Source organism: Echiichthys vipera (genome assembly GCF_963691815.1).
Source record: "Echiichthys vipera genome assembly, chromosome: 11".
Taxonomy (NCBI): domain Eukaryota; kingdom Metazoa; phylum Chordata; class Actinopteri; order Perciformes; family Trachinidae; genus Echiichthys; species Echiichthys vipera.
The window spans coordinates 28595543-28617011 of NC_139836.1; the positions used below are offsets into that span (position 1 = coordinate 28595543).

General features: G+C 43.6%; 1 protein-coding gene across 1 annotated transcript in view; it reads right to left on the reverse strand.

The window, feature by feature from the left end:
• The window catches only part of ttc27 (tetratricopeptide repeat domain 27), a 110304-nt gene that overhangs the window by 50243 nt on the left and 38592 nt on the right, over positions 1–21469 (reverse strand). The window contains exons 8-11 of the mRNA XM_083922380.1: positions 19552–19664; positions 16661–16727; positions 9397–9510; positions 1067–1162 (exon numbers count right to left, since the gene is read on the reverse strand). Of these exons, the coding sequence (XP_083778506.1) occupies positions 1067–1162; positions 9397–9510; positions 16661–16727; positions 19552–19664 (390 nt within the window). The remainder of the gene's footprint in view (positions 1–1066; positions 1163–9396; positions 9511–16660; positions 16728–19551; positions 19665–21469) is intronic.

The window sequence follows — 21469 nt, forward strand, 5'->3', positions numbered from 1 at the left end:
ATGACCTATCTACGTCACTTTATGTTTTAAATGCGTTTTTTATAGAACTTTAAAATGAATGTAAACCGGTGGCTGCCTGGTCAGCAGTGATGTAACATATACAAGTACTTCACTGTGTGATGTTTAGTTACAGGCCTAAATGTGCAAAACCAACATTATGTAAAGCATCAAAAAGGCCTTTAATATTTTACTCAAAGATGAAAATTAAATAGTTTTTCATGAAAACAAAGTAAGAAAAAGAAGAGAGAGGAAAAAGAAGAACCCCAACCATAAATAGACCTTAAGTGCTTTGTCACATGCAGGCTGTGGTTCTCCAGTGTGGAGAAAACGCTGCAAAAACACCTGCTGCAATCATCTGCCTCAACCCACTTTCAAGTCCTCAGGCAGCAATAGGGGCTTTTCATTCCAGCTTTATTGCTGTTATCAGTTATTACATGCCGCCTGGGTGATGTCTCATCCCCAACTGATCTCGCCCTCTCTCAAACACTCCTCTGCCTTCTATCTCTCGGGCAAGTCTAAATCTTTCTATTACTTTTTATCTACAGACTGCTCTTTCTATTTGATTCTTCCTCCTATCCTTGGCTGCGTTAGAGTGTCTAATGTCAGTATTCGAAGATCTTGTGATGCTTTGTGGTTCAGCAGATGTCACAAAATGTCATTAGTGTAGCTTTCTATAGCCCCTGCAAGATTGTTATATATATATCCTATTCCCCCTGTTGCTTCAAAGCTGTTACAAAGAGCAATTCTTAGGTTTAAACTAGAAACTGAAAATGAAGTGTGATTGACCCAACAGAAACTGTAACAACTCACAGCAGGTCTGTTAAAGGGGGCTGCACTGATATTCAGAACATCCCACTGTGTGTGTTTTGAGAACCAGTCTGGCCGTGGTTTGTGCGTCAGTATCAGACGCAGAGGGCAGTCCCAAAATGACGGTATTTGACCAGCCGAGGAACAGTGACATTACATCCAGAAGGTTGCCATTCTTGTTGCCATGTACTAGACAGATTGGTATTCATTTTGAACAGACATTCATGGAATGGGTTTCTGAAAATAAAATATTTGATACCTGAACCGCCCACCTTGGGGGGGCTTGGCAGAAGTAGAACCCCTTGAGCCGCTCTGTAACAGGACAGTTCTTGTCTTCAAAGTGGTCTGCTATAGCCTGGAAGAGATGAACAGAAGATGCCATTTTATAGCTGGGTGTGTTATTTATTTATTAGCCTACATAGTGATATGCCACAGTCAGGGAGTGCTGTGTAGCACACACTAAATGTGACGAGAAAAGAAATATACACCATTCATTAAAATAAATCCTACAACTGAGAAAGCATTCAAGTAATACACCTGATTTTCTAAATACTGGGTTAAATTAAGCTGTAAGCTGATTTAAAATCAGTTTTCAACCTTTCAGCAGATTCAAATCTTTTTTTGTGAGGTTTAATTCACAGCAGACCACAGCAATCAGACAAAACAAACTACAGACAACAACATACCAACACAGCACAGCTAGAAAACAACAACACCTGTCCTGAAAAGCAGATGGACGAAGCATAGCTTTTAAATTTCCATCCCTGCTTTACATACATATAAACACATAAATACACCATCAAGACAAACATGACAAAAAATACATACGGTAAGTAAAAAACAGACAGACAAAAAAAATTGCCCTCAACAGTCATACATTTGTCATATATTTATTCATTCAACCACCCCCATCTTCCCTTTCTTTTAAACTCACTCAGGCTTTTACTATTTCTAATGTTTTCAGCCAAACTATTTAAATGTAATTACTCAATCTGAGACACTCAGATTTAATGGTTGTTCTTGTGAGTTTATGTTTTTACCCCGAAGGTCATATCTCTTGGCACTTTCCCTTTTACAGAAAAGTCCTTGGAAAATAGCAGGTAGTTTATTATGTTTCTCCCTATAGCCATTTTGTACAGTCTTTACTTTAAGTATGTTCATTGAACTTTACATTGCAAATGATACGGATTGTTTTTTTCTGTAGGATAGTCAATGGATGCAAATTGGTGTCGTATGTGTCCTCAGTTGTAAAATGTAAAGCAGTGGTCCAACCCTGCTCCTGTAGAGCAGTGCCCTGCATGTTTAAGGTATCTCCTACACACCTGATTCTAATGATCATCAAACCTGTGATAATAGTGTGTAGACGAAGTGTCAACAGAAACTCACAAATCACGGTTTCATGTTTCCTTTAACAGTTATAATTTAGCACAGATCATGTTCAAATCTTAAAAACTTGTTTAAAAAAAGCACAGAAGCTACAATACAACTTTTGACCAAAGCCTTATTAAATGTTTTTTCTTTAGCTTGGAAAAACTGACGACATTTTATTTTGGACGTAAATTGCATAAATCTGAATATGCTGAGGACAGTGCCTTTATAGCAGTTTCAATGCAAGGATATCAGGTTAAAGAATTAGTGAAACCATACTAGAAACAGCATTACGTTGATTTATGGTGTATTTCATCTAACATGATATCTGTTGGTGTAGAGTAAAGAAGGTGTTTCATTTGTTCAATAAACATGAAGCTTTTAGAGGAAAGCACTCTAACTACATAAAGTACATCTAAGAAAATCACATTAATGCTTACAATTTAACTTTACTAGCCTCAAGCCTGGAGTGCTCGAGTAAAAAGAAAAACAATCGATTATGTTTTCATTATAAACGTATATCAGCATGAGCACAGCGACTGTCCTCCTTCAGACAGGTGTTTGAGTCTTAGTAATGTCTTCTCTGGCTTTTTTATAATCCCATAATGATGTCTGTATTATGTCTTTCAAGGCTGTTATTGATCAACATCTAAAATATAATTTCCAGCTGCGGTGGATTAATGGTTTTGTTTGTGCTCAGGGTTGTTTTAAAAGAGAGAACAAGGTTATTGAATAACTCACTGGCAGCATGATCCAGGTCGGCTCTGTAGCTCTTTTCCCTAAATAATCCACACGTGCAGATACAATTACTCACAGGAATGTCATTTACATCTAATAGGACACAACATGAATAAAGTTAAAGCTTGTCTAAGGCTCGGTTCACACTGCAGGTCTGAACGCACAATTCCCGTTTATTGCTCAAATCTGATTTTTTTGGCCGTTCACATTACGTGCAAAATCAAGGTAGAGAGACCCTGGCCGGAGGTAGCGTGGAGCCAGGCCCAGACGGAGGGCTTGCACCTGGCGGCTGGGTCTTCTACGGAGCCCGGCTGGGCACAGCCCGATGAAGTGACATGGCACCTCCCCCATCTCCATCCTGTGGGCCCACCACTCACAGGAGGAACCGCTGGGTTTGGGTGCGCTGCTGCACAGGTGGCAGTGAAGGTGAGGGGCCTTGACGGTCCAGACCCGGGAGGCAGAGGCTGGCTCTGGGAATGTGGAATGTCACCTCTCTTTGGGGGAAGGAACCGGAGCTTGTGCGGGAGGTGGAGCGCTACCAGTTCGATCTGGTGGGGCTTACCCCCACGCACAGTCTCAGTTCGGGAACTTTACTCCTGGATAGGGGCTGGACCCTATTCTTCTCTGGAGTTGCCCAGGGTGTGAGGCGCCGGGCAGGTGTGGGGATACTCACAAACCCACAGCTGAGCTTGCGGTGTTGGAGTTCACCCCAGTGGATCAGAGGGTCGCCTCCTTTCGCCTACTGGTGGGGGTGGCGGTGGTGGTGGGGGCGTGGCTCTGACTTTTGTTTGTGCATATGCACCGAACAGCAATTCGGAGTATTCACAGAGCTTTTCTGGCATCCCTGTGGAGGTTGGGGGCATTTAAGTGTAGTGGAAAATGTTCAAAGCTTCCATTGCTGAAGTTGCGGCGGTGAGCTGTGGCCTCGGGGCGGTAACCCTCGAACACTGTGGTGGACACCGGTGGTCAGGGAAGCTGAAGAAGGATTCCGGAGGTGGTTGCAAGGTACAGACAGGCGTGTGGGAGAAGTTCAGAGAAGTCATGGAGAAGGACTTTTAGGCAGCACCAAGGTGCTTCTGGAAAACCATTCGGCACCTCAGGAGGGGGAAACGGGGAACCGTCCAAGCTGTTTACAGTAAGGGCGGGACGCTAGCGACTTCAGCTGATGAGGTAATCGGGCGGTGGAAGGAGCACTTTGAGGAACTCCTTAACCCGACTAACACGCCCTCTCTTGTAGAGACAGAGCTGGAGGCTGATAGGGGATCCTTGTCAATATCTCTGCCGGAAGTCCCTGAGGTAGTCAAACAACTCCACAGTGGCAAAGCCCCAGGAATTGATCAGATTGGTCCAGAAATGCAGAAAGCTTAGGGGTTGAAGGGGCTGTCTTGGTTGACACGTCTCTTGCGTGGAAGTCTGGGACAATGCAAAGGGAGCTGCAGACTAGGGTGGTGGTTCCCCTGTGTAAAAAGGGGAACCAGAATGTGTGTGCCAATTACAGGAGAATCACACTACTTAGCCTCCCTGGTAAAGTCTACTCCAAGGTGCTGGAAAGGAGCACCTTCAATCTGAGGTTCAGCTATAGTCGAACCTCAGATTGAAGAGGAACAATGCGGATTCTGTCCTGGATGTGGAAATATGGACCAGCTCTCAACTCTCGCGAGGATCCTGGAGAGGGCCTGGGAGTATACCGATCCGGTCTACATGTACTTTTTGGATCTGGAGAAGGCATATGACCGGGTCCCCTGGAAGATACGGTGGGAGGTGCTGCAGGAGTATGGGGTGAGGGGGTCACTTCAGAGGGCCATCCAAGCTCTGTACATCCAAAGCGAGAGCTGTGTCCGGATCCTCGGCAGTAAGTCGGATTCGTTCCCGGTGGGGGTTGGCCTCAGCCAGGGGTGCACTTTGTCACCAATCCTGTTTTGGATTTTCATGGACAGGATATCGAGGAGTAGTCGTGGTGGGGAGGGGTTTCAGTTCGGTGGGCTGAGGATCTCGTCTCTACTTTTTTGCAGATGACGTGATCCTGATGGCATCATTGGTCAGTGAGCTTGAGCCCTCACTGGATCGGTTTGCAGCAGAGTGTTAAACGGCTGGGATGAGGATCAGCACCTCTAAATCTGAGGCCATGTCTCTTAGCTTAGATTGCTTACTCCGGGTAGGGAATGAGTCCTTACCCCAAGTAAAGGATTTCAAGTACCACAGGATCTTGATCACGAGTGAGGGGACAATGGTGCGTGAGTTTGGCCGGAGAATCAGAGCAGTGGGGGCGGTATTGCAGTTGTTTTAAAGCACTGTTGTTACGAAAAGAGAGCTGAGCCGGAAGGTCATGAAAGCTGGGTCATGACCAAAAGAACTAGGTCGCAGGTACAAGCGGCCGAAATGGGTTTTCTCAGGAGGTTGGTTGGAGTCTCCCTTAGAGATAGGGTGAGAAGTTTGGCCATCCGTGAGGAAGAGCCGCTGCTCTTTTGCATTGAAAGGAGCCAGTTGAGGTGGTTCGGGCATCTTCTAAGGATGCCCCCTGCGCGCCTCCCTTGGGAGGTGTTCCAGGCACGTCCAGCTGGGAGAAGGCCTTGGGGAAGACCCAGGACTAGGTGGAGAGATTATATCTCTACACTGCCCTGAGAACGCCTCCGGATCCCTCAGTTAGAGCTGGTTAATGTGGCCCGGGAAAGGGAAGTTTGGGGTCCCCTGCTAGAGCTGCTGCCCCTGCGACCCGATCTCAGATAAGCGGTTGAAGAGTGAGTGAGTAAGTAAGTGATTACTTCTTTAAATGTGGCCTGTCTACAAATTGCTGTGTGAACAGCTCACAGTGACCCGCATGCGCAGTTGATCAATGATGACATCACGCCACAACGGTGTTTACAGAAGCGAACACTGCAACGGCAACCAGTATTGTAGGACTTTATGGCTTAATGCTAAAAACAGTGCGTGGCATCAGCTGACAAATTTGTGAGTGTGTGATATCCTGGTCACTGCTGTCCTCCATGTTTGTTTTGATTCTGTTCCTGGCTCCCGCCTATGGCACATCATTTTTTTTCAATCAACTTTATTTGTCATTCATTTACAAAACAGGGATCAGAAGGACCTGGCTGAATAGGTTGCGGTCACATTCAAATAAATCCCAAAAACAATCAGTCAAAAGCTAAGCAACTGGACTTGGTTATTTGTCTAGGAAGACGTTTGACTCTCACCACCCCCTGGAACACAAGCTTGGAGTTATCAGAACACTGCAACATAGAGCTGACAACGTACCCACCAGCTCACAGGCCCAAGGGGAAGAACGCAAGCACCTGAGAGGCGCCCTCACAACTTGTGGCTACCCCAGCTGGACCTTTGTGAAAACGGCAGCTGCTTCCAGAAAGAAAGCCAAAGTGGTTGAAAAAGAAAACAAGAGAAACAACTTAGTCATTCTGTATGTGGCTGGGGTATCAGAGAAACAAATCTTCAACAAACACTGCATCCCTGTGTATTTCAAACCCATTAACACACTCAGACAGAGACTAGTACATCCCAAGGACAGAACACCACACACCCACAAAAGCAATCTGGTTTATGCTGTCCAATGCAATGAGGAATGCAAAGATCTCTACATTGGAGAAACAAAACAACCACTGCATAAACGCATGGCCCAACACAGGAGAGCTAAGTCCTCAGGCCTGGACTCTGCTGACCACTTACATCTCAAGGAGAAAGCCCACTCCTTTGATGACAACAATGTCCAAATCCTGGACAGAGAGGACAGACGGTTTGAAAGAGGAGTAAAAGAAGCCATCTATGCAAAAGTAGAGAAACCATCGCTTATCTCCAATTTACAATGCAGCCCTTTCATCCCTTCCCAGGAGATTCAAAAATCTAACCTCAAAGGACAACTGTTCACAAATGGCCTCCTGTGACTCCAACGACTGTCGTTAAGACTCAACAGAGCACACAGTCGAAACCAACTTCCCAACAACGACTGCCACTCTAATGACGGTCATTGGCATTTGGAGCACAAAGGGTTCCAGTAACATCATCAGCCTTGTGAGAGGTTAAATACCTGGATCTCCACACCAGTTAGTTGGACCAGTCCCAGCCTGATCAGATACGTACATGAACTGATTAAGCCTCTTGGATGAGAGGTGAAACATCTTCCTATACAAATAACCAAGTCAAGTTGCTTTTGACTGAAATTGCTTTGGGGATAACAATGACCTGGACAAATGAGAACATTCACAGGCTTATTCAAATAAATCCGATACGTAGCCGATTCAGTAGCACATTTAAAAGTGGCCTGTTTCTGATTCAAAATGGTCAGATTCAATGTGACTTGTGCTGTTTACACTGTCAAAAGCAAATCAGATATGGGTCACATATGAGCCAAAAAAATCAGATTCAGGTCACTTGGAACTGTGAATGTAGCCCAAGTGTAGTGACAGTTCCAGTATTCTGGAAGGGATTTAAATGGGGCTCATTAGGGAATAAAAGCAAGTAATTTGAGTGTTAATCCAATACAATAAAAGGTGACTTTTGCCCACTGGATGGGCAAGGCTCAAGTCGATGATGGACACTAAATCGAGTGTTTCATTGAAAATATTATTTGTCTCAGTAAATATGTAGCTTAGCAAGGTTTATGTTTCACTGAGCAGACCGAACCACAAAGTAGAACCAGCTTGCTAACATCACAATTATCCAAGAATGAAATGAACATGGATGCTAACTGATGTTGGGTCAGCTGGACCACTTTCTGTGTATGCTAACTGTAATGAATATAATGAATCATCAGTTTGTTACAGTTCTTTTCTAACATGAACCGAGCTTAGCTACATTTACATTTAATTTAACAAAGCTAGCAATACTAACTTTAAAATGAATTGTGCTTACAGAATGGCATTGCTGGAGCAGAACTGCAACAATCACTGCCAAACAGTGGGCCACAAGAACCACTCATGAACAGAGACCGTTTTTTTTTCGTGTATGAACTGTTTACAGAGAAACTGATAACTGATTAGCTCTGGGCATTACGGCAAAGACATTAAAACGTCTTTTTTAACCACTAATACTGCTCAAAATAACACTAAACCTCTGCGGTAGAATGAGAAGAGTCCTTACACATAAAACAAAGCATCAATGGGCTCCTTCCATTTGAATTGGCTTTGGTTATTGACTTGAATGGACTTTACTACGAGAGGAGCTGGTACAGGGGCCAGCAGGTAAGTCTTTTTAACACTCTTTAAATACATTTGGGGTTCACTAACTACATTGTTGGTTTTTTGTTTTCTGTGTAGGGATTCTCATACTACTGCAGAAGTTTGCTGTTATTTTAGCAGTATTAGTGGTTAAAAAAGCTGTTTTAATGACTTCACTGTACTGCCCAGAGCTAATCGTGTTAGCCACATCTGACTGTTAGCGACTCTCAGGGATTTCTCTGTTAATAGTTGATAAAAGAAAAAGACTGTCTCCATGGCTTATTTGATGTATGCAAGTGCAGAAAAACACCATGGGAGGATTTTACGCCGGAATTACACTTTCAAGCTGAGGACCTTTGACTTCATGTGTGTGCCATTGAAAAATCAGCAACTCATGACTCCAAAATCCAAACGATTCTAACATGCTGGATTTTCAAAGAAACTTCTGTTGAAAAGGTCTATATAGCTGTGTTCGAAATCATTCCCTCATTTACTATTCCTTATATAGTGTTTATTAAATATTGCACTATATAGGGAATGACCAAACGAGATTTTGGACACTATACTGGAATTTTCGAACAAATCGTTGTGTCAACAAATGTCAGTAGGATATATGTGTGACGGATGCAGGCACGTTTAGCATCATGGAAAGAAGTCTATTTATGATACAAACCTGCACTCAGGAGGACAGTAAAATATGTATTTATGTTGCTTGTTTTTTCAATGTTAAATCCTGAATACATTTTTGAAATTTCGATGTTGTTAAAGTGTCGTTTTGTTAACAATGGTTGTGTGTCCTGATTGTGAGCTGTAATAGCCAACGGTTAATTTATTTCACGAGTGAGTAATAGCACTAAGCTTGGTTGGAACTAGTCAGCTCATGACTAACAGTTGTTTGTAACTGCAGTTAGCTCTCTGGCTACCATTAGCACCTCTTCTGTTTCTTCTTCTTCTCTGGTAAAATTGCATTGTGGTATGCGGGAGTACAATGTAATATCCATCGTATGTACACTGAAATTAGCTGTGCATTGTGGGTATTTTATTGTAGACTATAAAGTGAATGAAATTAACCACGGAGAATTCGAACACCACTACAAAATGGCATACACACTTTATAGTGCACTACTTCTATGATAGGGAACGATTTCGAACACAGCTTATGTAACATATCAAAAAAAGATTTCTCCAATGACCTGCTATGGTTGAGAAAATACATTCTATGTAGGGTGGGCCCACACAGGTCAAAGCATTGTCTATAGTTAGTCTACTTTTACTCTAAATAAATATATAAATACAATCACCCAACACATCTCCTTACCTGGGTTTGCATCACGGCTCTCTGAACACAACGGGATCTTCCCTTTTCCAGTTTGGTCCTAAGGCAAAGTGCTGTGACTTCTACAGCCCAGAACTTGGGCTGAGACAGAATACACTGCAGACAGACATGGTAGGGACAAAGTGTATCTTAATGTTGTAGCCGGCATTAAGTCATTCAACATGCATAACAAATCATACTCTTTATGGACTGTAGTTTGTCGAATTCTGATGATTTAACAAGGTCAATGTAGGTTTGTTTTTATGATGTCAGAGTCTATATTCAAGGGTGTCCAGTCACAAATTAGCAATGACCTGCTCTGGTCACATAAAAGCAAAACCTTCCTCCAAAGATACTATTCTGTAGCCTTAAATTGAAATTCCGGCGTAAAATCATCCGAGGGTCTTTTTCGGCAAATACACATCAAATAAGCGATCGAGACATGGAGAAATCCCGGAGAGTCGCTAACAGTCAAAAGCGGTTAACACTGATTAGCTCGGGGCAGTATGGTGAAGGCATTAAAACGTCTTTTTTACAACAAATACGGCTCAAAATAACACCAAACCTCTACAGTTGCATGATAAGTCCCTACACAGAAAACAAAGCACCAATGGGCTCCTTCCTTTGGGATTGACTTTGGTAATCGACTTGAATGGACTTTACTATGATAGGAGCTGGTACCGGGGCCAGTTGTTAAGTCTTTCAAAACACTCTTAATAAACTCCGGGTTCACCAACTACATCGTTGGTGCTTTGTTTGATGTGTAAGGGCTCGTATCATGCTACTGCAGAGGTTCGGTGTTATTTTGAGCAGTATTAGGGTTTCAAAAAGACTGTTAAATGCCTTCACCATACTGCCCCAAGCTAATCACTGTTAGCGACTCTTAGGGCGTGATCACACTGCTAAAGCCTAGTACCTTTAAGCCATGTGAGTGCACCCGCTCGGCGCTCAACTGCGGCCAGCGGACCGTCCACGGCCCGCTTGAAAGAGGTGGGCTTTAGCGGAGCCGTTTGCACATGTACGAGCACGAGCGTGCGCACGTGTATGAGCACGAGCACGAGCCCTACGGCAGTAGCGTTATGTCCGCCTGTTCGGACATGTAAATAGAAGGACGGACCATGCGCGGACATTTAACAACAACAACAATGGTGGTGAAAGGTTCACGTTGGTGTGGTGCGGAGGTGGAGTGTTTACTGCAGATTTGGTCGGATGAAAATATTCAAAAACAGTCGACAAGACGCACAAAAACTCCGAGGTCTATGGAAAGATTTGTAAACAAAGCCACACACACGCGATCAATGCGTGTGACGTGTTACGGCTTGATGGCGTATGGACAGCAAGAAGCATTGGCCGGCCCTGGCAGTGTGAGTACAAACGGGGCTGGGGCGCGGGGGGGAGAGGGAGGGGGGACAAGTACCCTAAAGTCCGGGTCGTGGTCCGGGAGGACAGTGTGAGCAGACCCTTAGTGACTCTCAGGGCGGACGGCCAATGCTTCTTGCTGTCCATACGCCATCACGCCGTAACACGTCACACGCATTGATCGTGTGTGTGTGGCTTTGTTTACAAATCTTTCCATAGACCTCGGAGTTTTTGTGCGTCTTGTCGACTGTTTTTGAATATTTTCATCCGACCAAATCTGCAGTAAACACAACGTGAACCTTTCACCACCATTGTTGTTGTTGTTAAATGTCCGCGCATGGTCCGTCCTTCTATTTACATGTCCGAACAGGCGGACATAACGCTACTGCCGTAGGGCTCGTGCTCGTGCGCGTACACGTGCGCACGCTCGTGCTCGTACATGTGCAAACGGCTCCGCTAAAGCCCACCTATTTCAAGCGGGCCGTGGAGGGCCAGCTGGCCCCAGTTGAGCGCGGAGCGGGTGCGCTCACACTACTTAAAGGTACTAGACTTTAGCTGAAAAAACGGTTTTGGCCGCGGCCAAAAGCACAGTGTGATCACGCTCTCAGTGACTCTCCGGGATCTTGTTGGCTTATTCCATACTAGTATAGTGTATTTGCCCTGGGATGTGATGCGGAGGTGGAGTGTTTGCTGCAGATTTGGTCGGATGAAAATATTCAAAAACAGTCGGACAAGACGCACAAAAACTCTGAGGTCTATGGAAAGATTTGTAAACAAAGCGACGCATCGTGATGACGTCAATTAATGCGTCTGACGTGTTACAGCGTGATGACGTATGGACAGCATGAAGCATTTGCGCGAGGCCCAGGCAGTGCGAGTACAAACGGGCCTGGGGCGCAGGGGAGAGGGAGGGGGGGACAAGGACCCTAAAGCCCGGGGCACGGTGCGGAAGGACAGTGTGAGTGCGCCCTGAGTCAAAGTGGACATTTGCTCCAAATTTGAAGAATAGTCCTCAAGGTGTTCCTGAGAATTTGAATTCACAAGAATCAAATGGACGGATGGACAACCCTCAACCCACAAAGCAACAACGCTAGTGAACCCGGAGTTTGAACCCGGCCCCTGTACCAGCTCCTCTCATAGTCAAGTCCATTCAAGTCGATAACCAAAGTCAATTCAAAGGGAAGGAGCCCAGGAAATACTAAACTTATTTTTCATGACACTTCAAGTATTCAAGTATTATATTAATTCAGTAATTAATGTTTCCTTTTTTATTTTGGAGATTCCCTCAAGTACCACCAGAGAGAGCTTGAGTACCACCAGTGATACAAGTACCACAGTTTGAGAACCAGTGACATAGACAATGCCTTTTGAAACTGCAAACAATGACTGATGCATGTGAATGAAAAGCCTTCAAGAAAAGCTCAGGTAATAATAACTGACACTTTAGCACTAGTTCCAGATGGTTCCCCAGGAAGGCTTCAGAAGTCATGTATCGATGAAGAGAGCTAGTCATGTGACAACCATCTAACCAGCCTGCAGATTCCTGGATCTACATGTAGGCTGGGAAGATGCCTGCTCACAGAGCCAGCAGTTTCCATCCCATGCAGTGAACATACAGCATACACTGCAAGCTGATGGCTCATCCCAGCTGGATGGATGGATGGATAACTACAGTCCAACTTTTTAGAAAGCGATCAGCTCCAAACAAGCCACATGTCAACTGGATATGGATTATGGAGCGCCCCCATAGATAAAATACGGATGAATAAACAAGGTGAAATTACTGACCAGCATCCAGGACATAAGTACTGGTATAAGGCAAAGTTCATGTCGGATGATCTTTTCTGAGATATGCTGAGCTATGCCATGTAGTCTTTCAAAACATGTTATTTTAAGACTTATTTTACTCCCAAGTTCTTGCACACCAACAAATCAGACTTGATCGAGGTCTGAGAAACAATACATCATTCGTCAAGTGAGTATAAATGGGGAATAGTGTGGAGGATTTTTTTCCATAGATACCATTTTAAATACTACATATATTAGGTAGGAGGATAAAGTCATGTGTCAAGCAAACTGAAAACTTTGTCTAGTGAGGTCAGCAGAGTTGGGGCAAGTTTTGAAAAAGTCCCAAACTGTGTGTTTAGAATCTTTGAGCCCCTGAGCTGCTTTCCACCAGGGCCTGCAATGAATTTGCCTCCTTGAGCGATTGGTATTTTAAAAAATTAGGCAAGCACCCTTTTCTAAAATGTATCAAACGGCATGGCCTCATCTTGTAAACACGTCTCTTCGCTCAGGTGTCTTCCCACGGGCCCCAAAAACCGCTGTTATCATTCCTCTAATAAAAAAAAGAACAATTTAGACACTTGAAAACTGGGTGGGACTTTCTGGCACAGTATTAAAATGGTTTTAATACTACTTGAAAGACATGGACTTCTTTGTGTCTGAAGGTAAGTACACATCAGAGCGGGCAAACATTACATGTGGAGTTTCCCAAGGCTCCATTCTTGGACCTCTTTTGTTTAATATCTACACCAGGGCTAATCAATTGGTGGCCCACAAGGGAATATTTCCTGGCCCTTTGAGTAGAAGCCTGTGTGAAAAAGTAATTCATGATCGCTGTTCTTTCTCGCATCTATCTCAGCATTACCGTCTCAGCGCGTCAAATACTGGCACGCTGGGAGACTTGCTCCACATGCTCCCTGTAGGCACGCGACCATCACGCTACGCAAGCTCCCGATATGCTCTTCTTCGTGGGTATCTGAATCCTCTTGGAAACAGCTTGCCAAGCTCTGCTCTGTTGTTGTTCTCAACCGTTTCCGCCCGGTTAAATCCGTGGTTAAATCACCACTGCAATGTCTCTTTTTACTCTGAAAAAAAAAAAAAGGTTGCACTGCAGGAGATGCACTGTGTTACTGTGGGAAACATAAACTGGCCTATGTTTGGCTTAGGCCAGGTTACGAGGGAGAGGGAGTGTGTGTGTGTGCTTTGTGACAAATTTGCACGGCTTTCGCTGGCACTGAACTGTCTGACACGAGCCTTCTCTTTCTGGTAATCAGAGGTCGAGTTGACAGTCTAATACCATAGTCCCCCCCCTCCCCCATCCTCTGAAATCAGGTCCCCCTCAGCTTTCTGCCCACTGCTGAAGGAGAGGTTTCGGCGGGTTTTAGGTGCCGCGTCCCAGGGCCGAGACGTTGCGGAGCGGCCTCTCAGAGGAGGAATTTTGGCGGGAGGAGCTGGAGCTATCCCTGGTGTTGCGCTGCGGGGAGCGGGCTCTCCTGGGCATGAGGCTCCGAATGGCCACCTTCTCAGGGTCTGCCCAGCTCTGGCTCGGTGTCAAGGGATGAGAACGGAGCGAACTGCTGGATGGGGGATCTCGTTTTATGGGGTGAGGCCCAGGAAAACGTTACCTCCTTTGTCAGATCATCCAGCACAAGAAAAGGGTGGGAGGGCGGCGGGTTCACAGCCGCTTCCGAGAAGTAAGCACAGGAAAGAACTGAAAGCCACTGCTCTCCCAATGAGATGCAGCTGCTCTATGTGGAAGTCCCGCAGCTCTGCGTGCTGTGCTGTACAGCATCTCCTGGTCGTCCTGGCAGTGCTGCAGAGAACAACCGGGTGAGCTGTGGCACGGAGCCGGTTTGGCGGGCAGGAGGCATGAGGTCACCGTCATGGTCGATGTCCGCGCAACCACCTGTAGGCTGGGCTGCAGTACAGGGCGGGAGCACGGTAGAGTCGAACAGTTCAGCCCAACATTGCTATGCGGCCCCACGAAACCCCGAGCAGTTGACGTAAAAGTCTGGGTCGGAAAGGGCCGTCTCATCTTGCTTTGAAATCCTTCTTTTCCATGTCATTGTTTTTTTTTTTTTATCTCCGTGGAAGAGAGCTAACTGAGCTAGCGGCAACAAGCTAGTAGCGGCTCTAGCTAGCTCTAGCTAGGAAATGTAACATTCCTGCTTTTATTGTCCTGCGTACACAAAGTCTTGCTTAAAAAAATGTTCTACATTCCAATGGGTTCGGAACTGTGTTTATTGACAGCTGCTTCCCCAATTTGAAAAACAACTGAGCCAATCAAAACTTTGTAATATGGATTAAGAATGGAATTCATCCACTAGATATAAATATTTCACTGGCTACTTCATTAATTCATTAAACATCATGGCAACAGTTGTCCAGATATTTAATTCAAAACCAAAAGTGTTAATTCTTGGTGGTGCTACAGGAAAATTCCTTTGAGCACTACAGTCAACAGGGTACATCCTGAAGGAACAGGAATTCATAGTATATAAGTGGTTGACGAACTAATCAACCTTGCCATCTCCCTAACTAAAACCACACTGCTAGTGTTCTAAAACTAAGTGAAATCAATAAATTCCTCGATCAATATAACAAATGTTAACTGCAAGCAAGGTCTAAGCTGCATCTGTGTCTAATGATAATTATGTTGTAAGGCAGGAACATCAGTCACACACTGAATTATGCAAAATCCAATACCATGTATAAAAGAATAAAATATAAAATAATATTAATATAAAATGAATGCAATGTAACAACTGTATGCACTACAATGTGTTCTTGGAAACTTAATGTCTTAGTAGCACTCTTACTCCAGCTTGGTCATATCTGAAAAGCAGGAAGGGTGTGGGAAACTTTTCATTTGCAAAAAATGTGTTGTGTTTTCTTCCAAAAGTTATATAGTTTTGCCGTAATTTATTATTAAGCGAAATATCTTTATACTTGTTTTCACAGGAGACATGGGTGGGATAACAGCCAGATGTGGCTAACACTGATAAGCTTGGGGAAGCATGGTGAAGGCATTAAAACAGCTTTTTTAACCACTAATACTGCTCAAAATAATGAAAAAACAAAAAACGAAGCGGCTCCTTCCTTTTGGATTGCATTTGCTAATCGACTTGAATGGACTTACACTACTACTTACACTATTACAAGAGGAGCTGGTACAGGGGCCAGTAGGTAAGTCTTTCAAAACTCTCTTAATAAACTCAGGGTTCACCAACTATGTTTTTGGTACTCCTAACAATGCCAGCTCACACTTAACAGTCAGCTAATACCATGAGAAACGGCCACATGAAGCTTAGATGCTATTTCTATGAATATCCAAAACACTCTTATCCTCTTTTGAAAGGTTGAGACTGTGCAGGTTTATATTCAGTCGCACAGAAAGTGAGGAGAACTCAAATTTCAGTTCAGCCTTAAGGATAGCACGTACTGTTATAATGCTTTATTCAGGTACCCTGGAGTTACCTGCTCCTTTGCTGGAGAAATATCAAATGAAGTTCTAACCCTGAGTACAAATACACTCTGAAGCTGTAGCTTGAGGAGAACAATGATTTCACAGTAAGCCAAAGACTAGAAAAAGCAATAGCCAAGGAAAGAAGTGGCCTGTGATGGCTAATGTTTCACAGGCACTGAAGGAGGACTATGAAAGCAGTTAGAACTTCCTGAAAAGAGTCACAGTGCTTGTCTGGAAGTTCCATCTGCTTTCATAAAAACACTGAGGTGGTATTTGGGGTTGTCAACGTGGATTTATGGTTTGGTTTTTCTCCAGTTGTGCGCTTTCTTGCAGTTCTCTCTGAGGTGTCATGTCATCACTTCTGCACAGTGGTTTTTGTTGGGATATAGTCTTTAGTTAGCTGGTGCAACATTATAGAAATGTAGTTTTCAGCTTAGTATTTGTGTTGTTGACTAGGGAAAAGTGTTGATAAATGAATAAATAATATACTTTGGAAAACAGATTCAGAAATATGATGATACGCTGTGATAGAACACTAGAGCAGCGGTTACAAACATTAAGATCAGTAACAGGTATTTAAATATTCCTGACCTTGTTTGACGAGCATCTTTAACTATAATTTTGAATTACATATCAAACAAGTAAACTAGTACTTACAGATGTGAAGGCCAGGAGTTCCTCTTCAGTCAGTTTGTGCACAGGGTTATTCTTCTGGAAGTCAGTGCTGTAAGACAACCCAGCAACTTGGTCAACAGTATATACAGTACATGCTGAAAGAAGACTAAGAGTCTCCAGCCATGTTGGCAGCTCTGAGAAGCTGTGCTTTAAGCTAAATGCTAATGTTGGGATATAATTTAAGTTTTCTTATCACTGTGCACGTATAGAAGTTGAATAAAAATGATTTAGCGTGCTTTCACATTATCATCACTTTAACACAGATGGAATAATTAAAGGATGTTGCAGATAAGCTCCAGGTTAAAACTAGGTGCAGTAGGATGAGAGGGGGTCAGCCCCCCAGGAGGTGGGATGCTACAGAGTAGGGAGTGTTCTTTCTACAGGAACTGGGGGTTCATTGGAGGAACTGTGTGACCAGGGAGCAGAGGATTCAACTTGTGAATGAATGAGAGTCCCTCTGGGAGTGACTGACATTCTTAAGCCTGAACCAGAGACTGCCTCAGCAACATTCTGAAACAATCACAACAATCCAATGAACTTTATTGCTGTATAAATTCTTTGTGAAGGGAGGACTCTCTGCGCTCTTTCTGGCTCATTGATTGCAGCAACAGATGACTGCGATTTCTGACCCCAGAGAGAACCCTTGGGCCCAAAACAGCTTTTGATGTGTTATGATGTTTAAATATGAAACTTTTATCATTAAATAACTTACAAAATATGCAACTCAACTGTAAACTACTTACTGCGTAATTCTACTTCAGAGGAAAACAATGCACTACTACATTTACCTGACAGACATGTCACTGATTATTTTGCAGATTCAGATTTTACACATAAAATATCACAATTTAAATATGATGCATTTAAATGAAGGTCCACCCTCAACAGATACACAAAGAAGAATGTGCTAACCTCTTCTGGTAGAACTCCCAAATCCTTCAACTGACTAGCTTCTGGCAGTGATTTGGTCAGTGATTATTAAGTTCATTATTAATCATAATCCTAAATTAATAGTTTAGTAGCTCTTTTTCGGTTCACACCTGTTATGCCCAGTGTTTCGTAGGCTTTGCTGAGCCTAACCCGACTCTCACCAGATGAATTTCTTGGTCGAGCTTAAGGTGCACAACTACTTGTTATGGTTGGAGCTTGCGGGCTTTGGAGGCTCTGTGGTTTGTTGAGAGGTACTGCTGTCTCTTGGGGGCTGAGGGTGGCATGTGAGCTGTTGGTAGCGGTTGTTGGTGGCACTATAAGGCACTTGGCACTGTGGGTTGCCTCCGTGCTTGGCTCCTCCTGCATCTGACCAGAAGAGACTTCTATGCGTAGTGATTTTTAAACCCCTCTGATTCTTGCAGGTTTTACCGCAGATGCACTGTACTGTCGTTGTCGTTATTCTGTTTGATTAACAATACGTTTATTGAGAATACTCTACTAATCTGACCGTGAGTCAAAAGCCCTACATTAACATGAATCTTTATTAGCTTCAGCTTTCAGAGAACCTAGTGATTAAGAACTGAAGGGACTGCAGGGAAAGTGAGAGTGATATACACATGGATTACAGAGCAAGGGCTCCCCCCTGTGCCAGGGCCTCTGTTTAAAGTTACTGTTAAAATATCTAAAGAATAGAAGACATCTACAGGAGGAACACAAAACTACAAAGAAAGGCAAACCTACAGAGACTCTAAATGACCACAAAGAGACACAAAATAACCACTGACACAAAATGACCAAAAAGAGACACAAAATTACCAAGAATAATTACACTAGTAAATAGACCTTGAGTGGGGCTGAGACTGCTGTATTAACTTTCAAGCTAAACTGTTCATAAATCAAGTGGTTTATGAGATTTTTACATTGCATTAATCAATACAAATTTTTAATGTACCTTATCTAAAAGGTTAATGTAAGAGCTGCCAAGAGCTTAGCATATCTACTGAAGGAGAAAAGAAAATCCAGACAAGGTCACATTCCCAGAGTTAAAAGGACCATGGAGAAGACAAGATGACCAGGAACTCTTCAACCTTTAAAGCCCTTGGCCAAAATTTAATAAGAAGTAATCACATCCTGGGATGTGATCCCATTAAAACAAGACGCACTGACAATGAAGCAGTAATTAAAATCTTTGAAAGCACTGTGTGTCCGGTAAAACTCATCACTTACTTCAGACACTGAAACTGTTGTTGACACTTAATGCAATTCTTACCTTTGTGGCATGTCGCACAGCACTTAGTAACTTCCCCAGCCTTACCTCCGACGCTCCCTCCTCCCCACACCACCCCTGACTCGCAAGCTGTGACAGTGGTAGGCAGCTGGAAGGGACGCCACAACGTGACTGGCAGGAAGCTTGGCAAATCATTTGTATTATGACTGAAATAAAGTGTTTGGTCAAACTTATCAGAAATACAGTATATGAGAATTAAATATTGATGAGTTTCAACACCTGGTGGATTTCTCTGACATTTCAGTGTGCCATACGCTTTTTAGGAGCATTTTAAGTTTACAAAAGAAAAGTGTAAAAATGTCAAAAAGGTAAGAATTGCTTTAAAGTTACAGGATAACACCACAAGCCTTTCTACACCATACACATTTCAGTCCCATTGATGAGTCATCCATCTGACTGAAGAATCGTGCTCCCATTTTTTACCACTGCAGCTGTCCAGTAGCCTCACGAGACAATCCTGACAATCCGGCTCCATTGTATTTTACTCACAGATCATTCACCAGACTGATGGCAAAGAAAATTTGGAGACGTTTCCTAAGTGACCGAACCAATCAGTGTTGGTTGTGAGGGGATTTAAGTGTGACGCAACGGAAAGCGACTGTTCAGTGTAAACAACATGGAGGCTTCCGTGGATGAGATGAGGTAGAGGACTTACCAAATGCCGAGAATAACGGCCTGCTCCTCAGCGCTGAGATCGGGCAGCTCATATTGATCTGGCACCGCAAAATTAATCTTATTCAGCACAGTGTCATCCTCCAGACTGTAGTCCTGTAAGCAAATGGAAACACACAGAGTCAGATATGTACACACTTGCTGAAGCCACAAGGTAAACCAGCATGCTGTGTTACATGAAACATTACATATTTTTGAGAAATGGTTTGCAACCGCAACCCTTAAAAGAAAAAAAGTGAGTGTGTTAAGAGTGAATTCCTCACGCATGCTACTGCTTAGTGGCTCATTTCCTGAAAATTATTGATGGTTTGTCGTTGCCATATATTTTATCCAACTTTCACTGATAATTTTCACTAGTGGGCAATTTTCAAAATTGCAACCAACTGCAAGCAGTCAGCTTTACAAAGAACCAGTAGATGCTTTTATTATGGTCATAATTTACAGAAAATAGATATTCCAAGAAAATGCAGGTGAGCATTGTCCATTTTAGTACTCTTTGTCCTATTCCCCAGGGAGAGATGCAATAACACAATTTAAAGCTGAAGTCGCTAACATTCTATGAAAAATACCTTTTTTTCATATCTGCTGAAACTGTTAAAGTTAACTGCTAAAGTGAGCCTGGAAAACTGGAAAGTCTCAGTGTAATTCCTTATCTACGAACCCCAATTTCATCGGAGTTGTTACATAAATAAAAACAGAATACAATGATTTGCAAGTCCTTTACAACATATATCCAACTAAATACACAACAAAGACTAGATATTTAATGTTTAATGAATAAACTATTGTTTTTTGAAAATATTCACTCATTTTGAATTTGATGCCAGCAACACGTTCCAAAAAAGCCTGGAAAGGGGCATGTTTACCACTGTGTTTCATCATCTTTCCTTTCCTTTTAACAACACTCAATAAGCATTTGGGAACTGAGGACACCAATTGTTGTGTTTTAGGTGGAATTCTTTCCCATTCTCGTTTGATGTACAACTTCAATTACTCAACAATTCAGGCTCTCCGTTGTTGTATTTTGTGCTTCATAAAACGCCACACCCCTGTAATTGGCTCACACCCTCTGGTCCCCCTTTTTAAACAGAGGAACCACCACCCCAGTCTGCCACTCCCTTGGCACTGTCCCAGACTTCCACACGATGTTGAAGAGACATTTCAACCAAGACAGCGCCTCCGAACCCAAAGCTTTCAGCATTTCTGAATGAATCTCATCAATCCCTGGGGCTTTGCCACTGTGGAGTTGTTTGACTACCTCAGTGACTTCCGCCAGGGATATTGACAATGATTCCCCATCAGGCTCCAGCTCTGTTAACAAAAGCCCACTCCGGTTCAATGCCCCCAACCTCCACAGGGATGCCAGAAAAGCTCCGCCGGAGGTGTGAGTTGAAGATATCTCGGACAGGGGCCTCCTCCAGACGTTCCCAGTTCACCCGCACTACTCGTTTGGGCTTACCTGGTCCGTCCAGAATCTTCCCCCATCCTCTGACCCAACTCATCACAAGATGGTGATCAGTTGACAGCTCTGCCCCTCTCTTCACTCGAGTGTCCAAAACATACGGCCTCAGATCAGATGATACCATCACAAAATCGACCATCGACCTTTGGCCTAGGGTACTTTGGTACCACGTACACTTATGAGCATCCTTATGTTCGAGCATGGTGTTAGTTATAGACAATCTGTGACTAGCACAGAAGTCTAGTAACTGATGACCACTCGGGTTTAAATCAAGGAGGCCGTTCCTCCCAATCACGCCTTTCCAGGTGTCTCCATCATTGCCCACGTGAGTGTTGAAGTCTCCCAGCAGAACTATTGAGTCCCCTCCTGGAGCCCCATGCAGGACTCCATTCAGGGTCACGACAAAGGCCAAATACTCTGAACTGCTGTTCGGTGCATA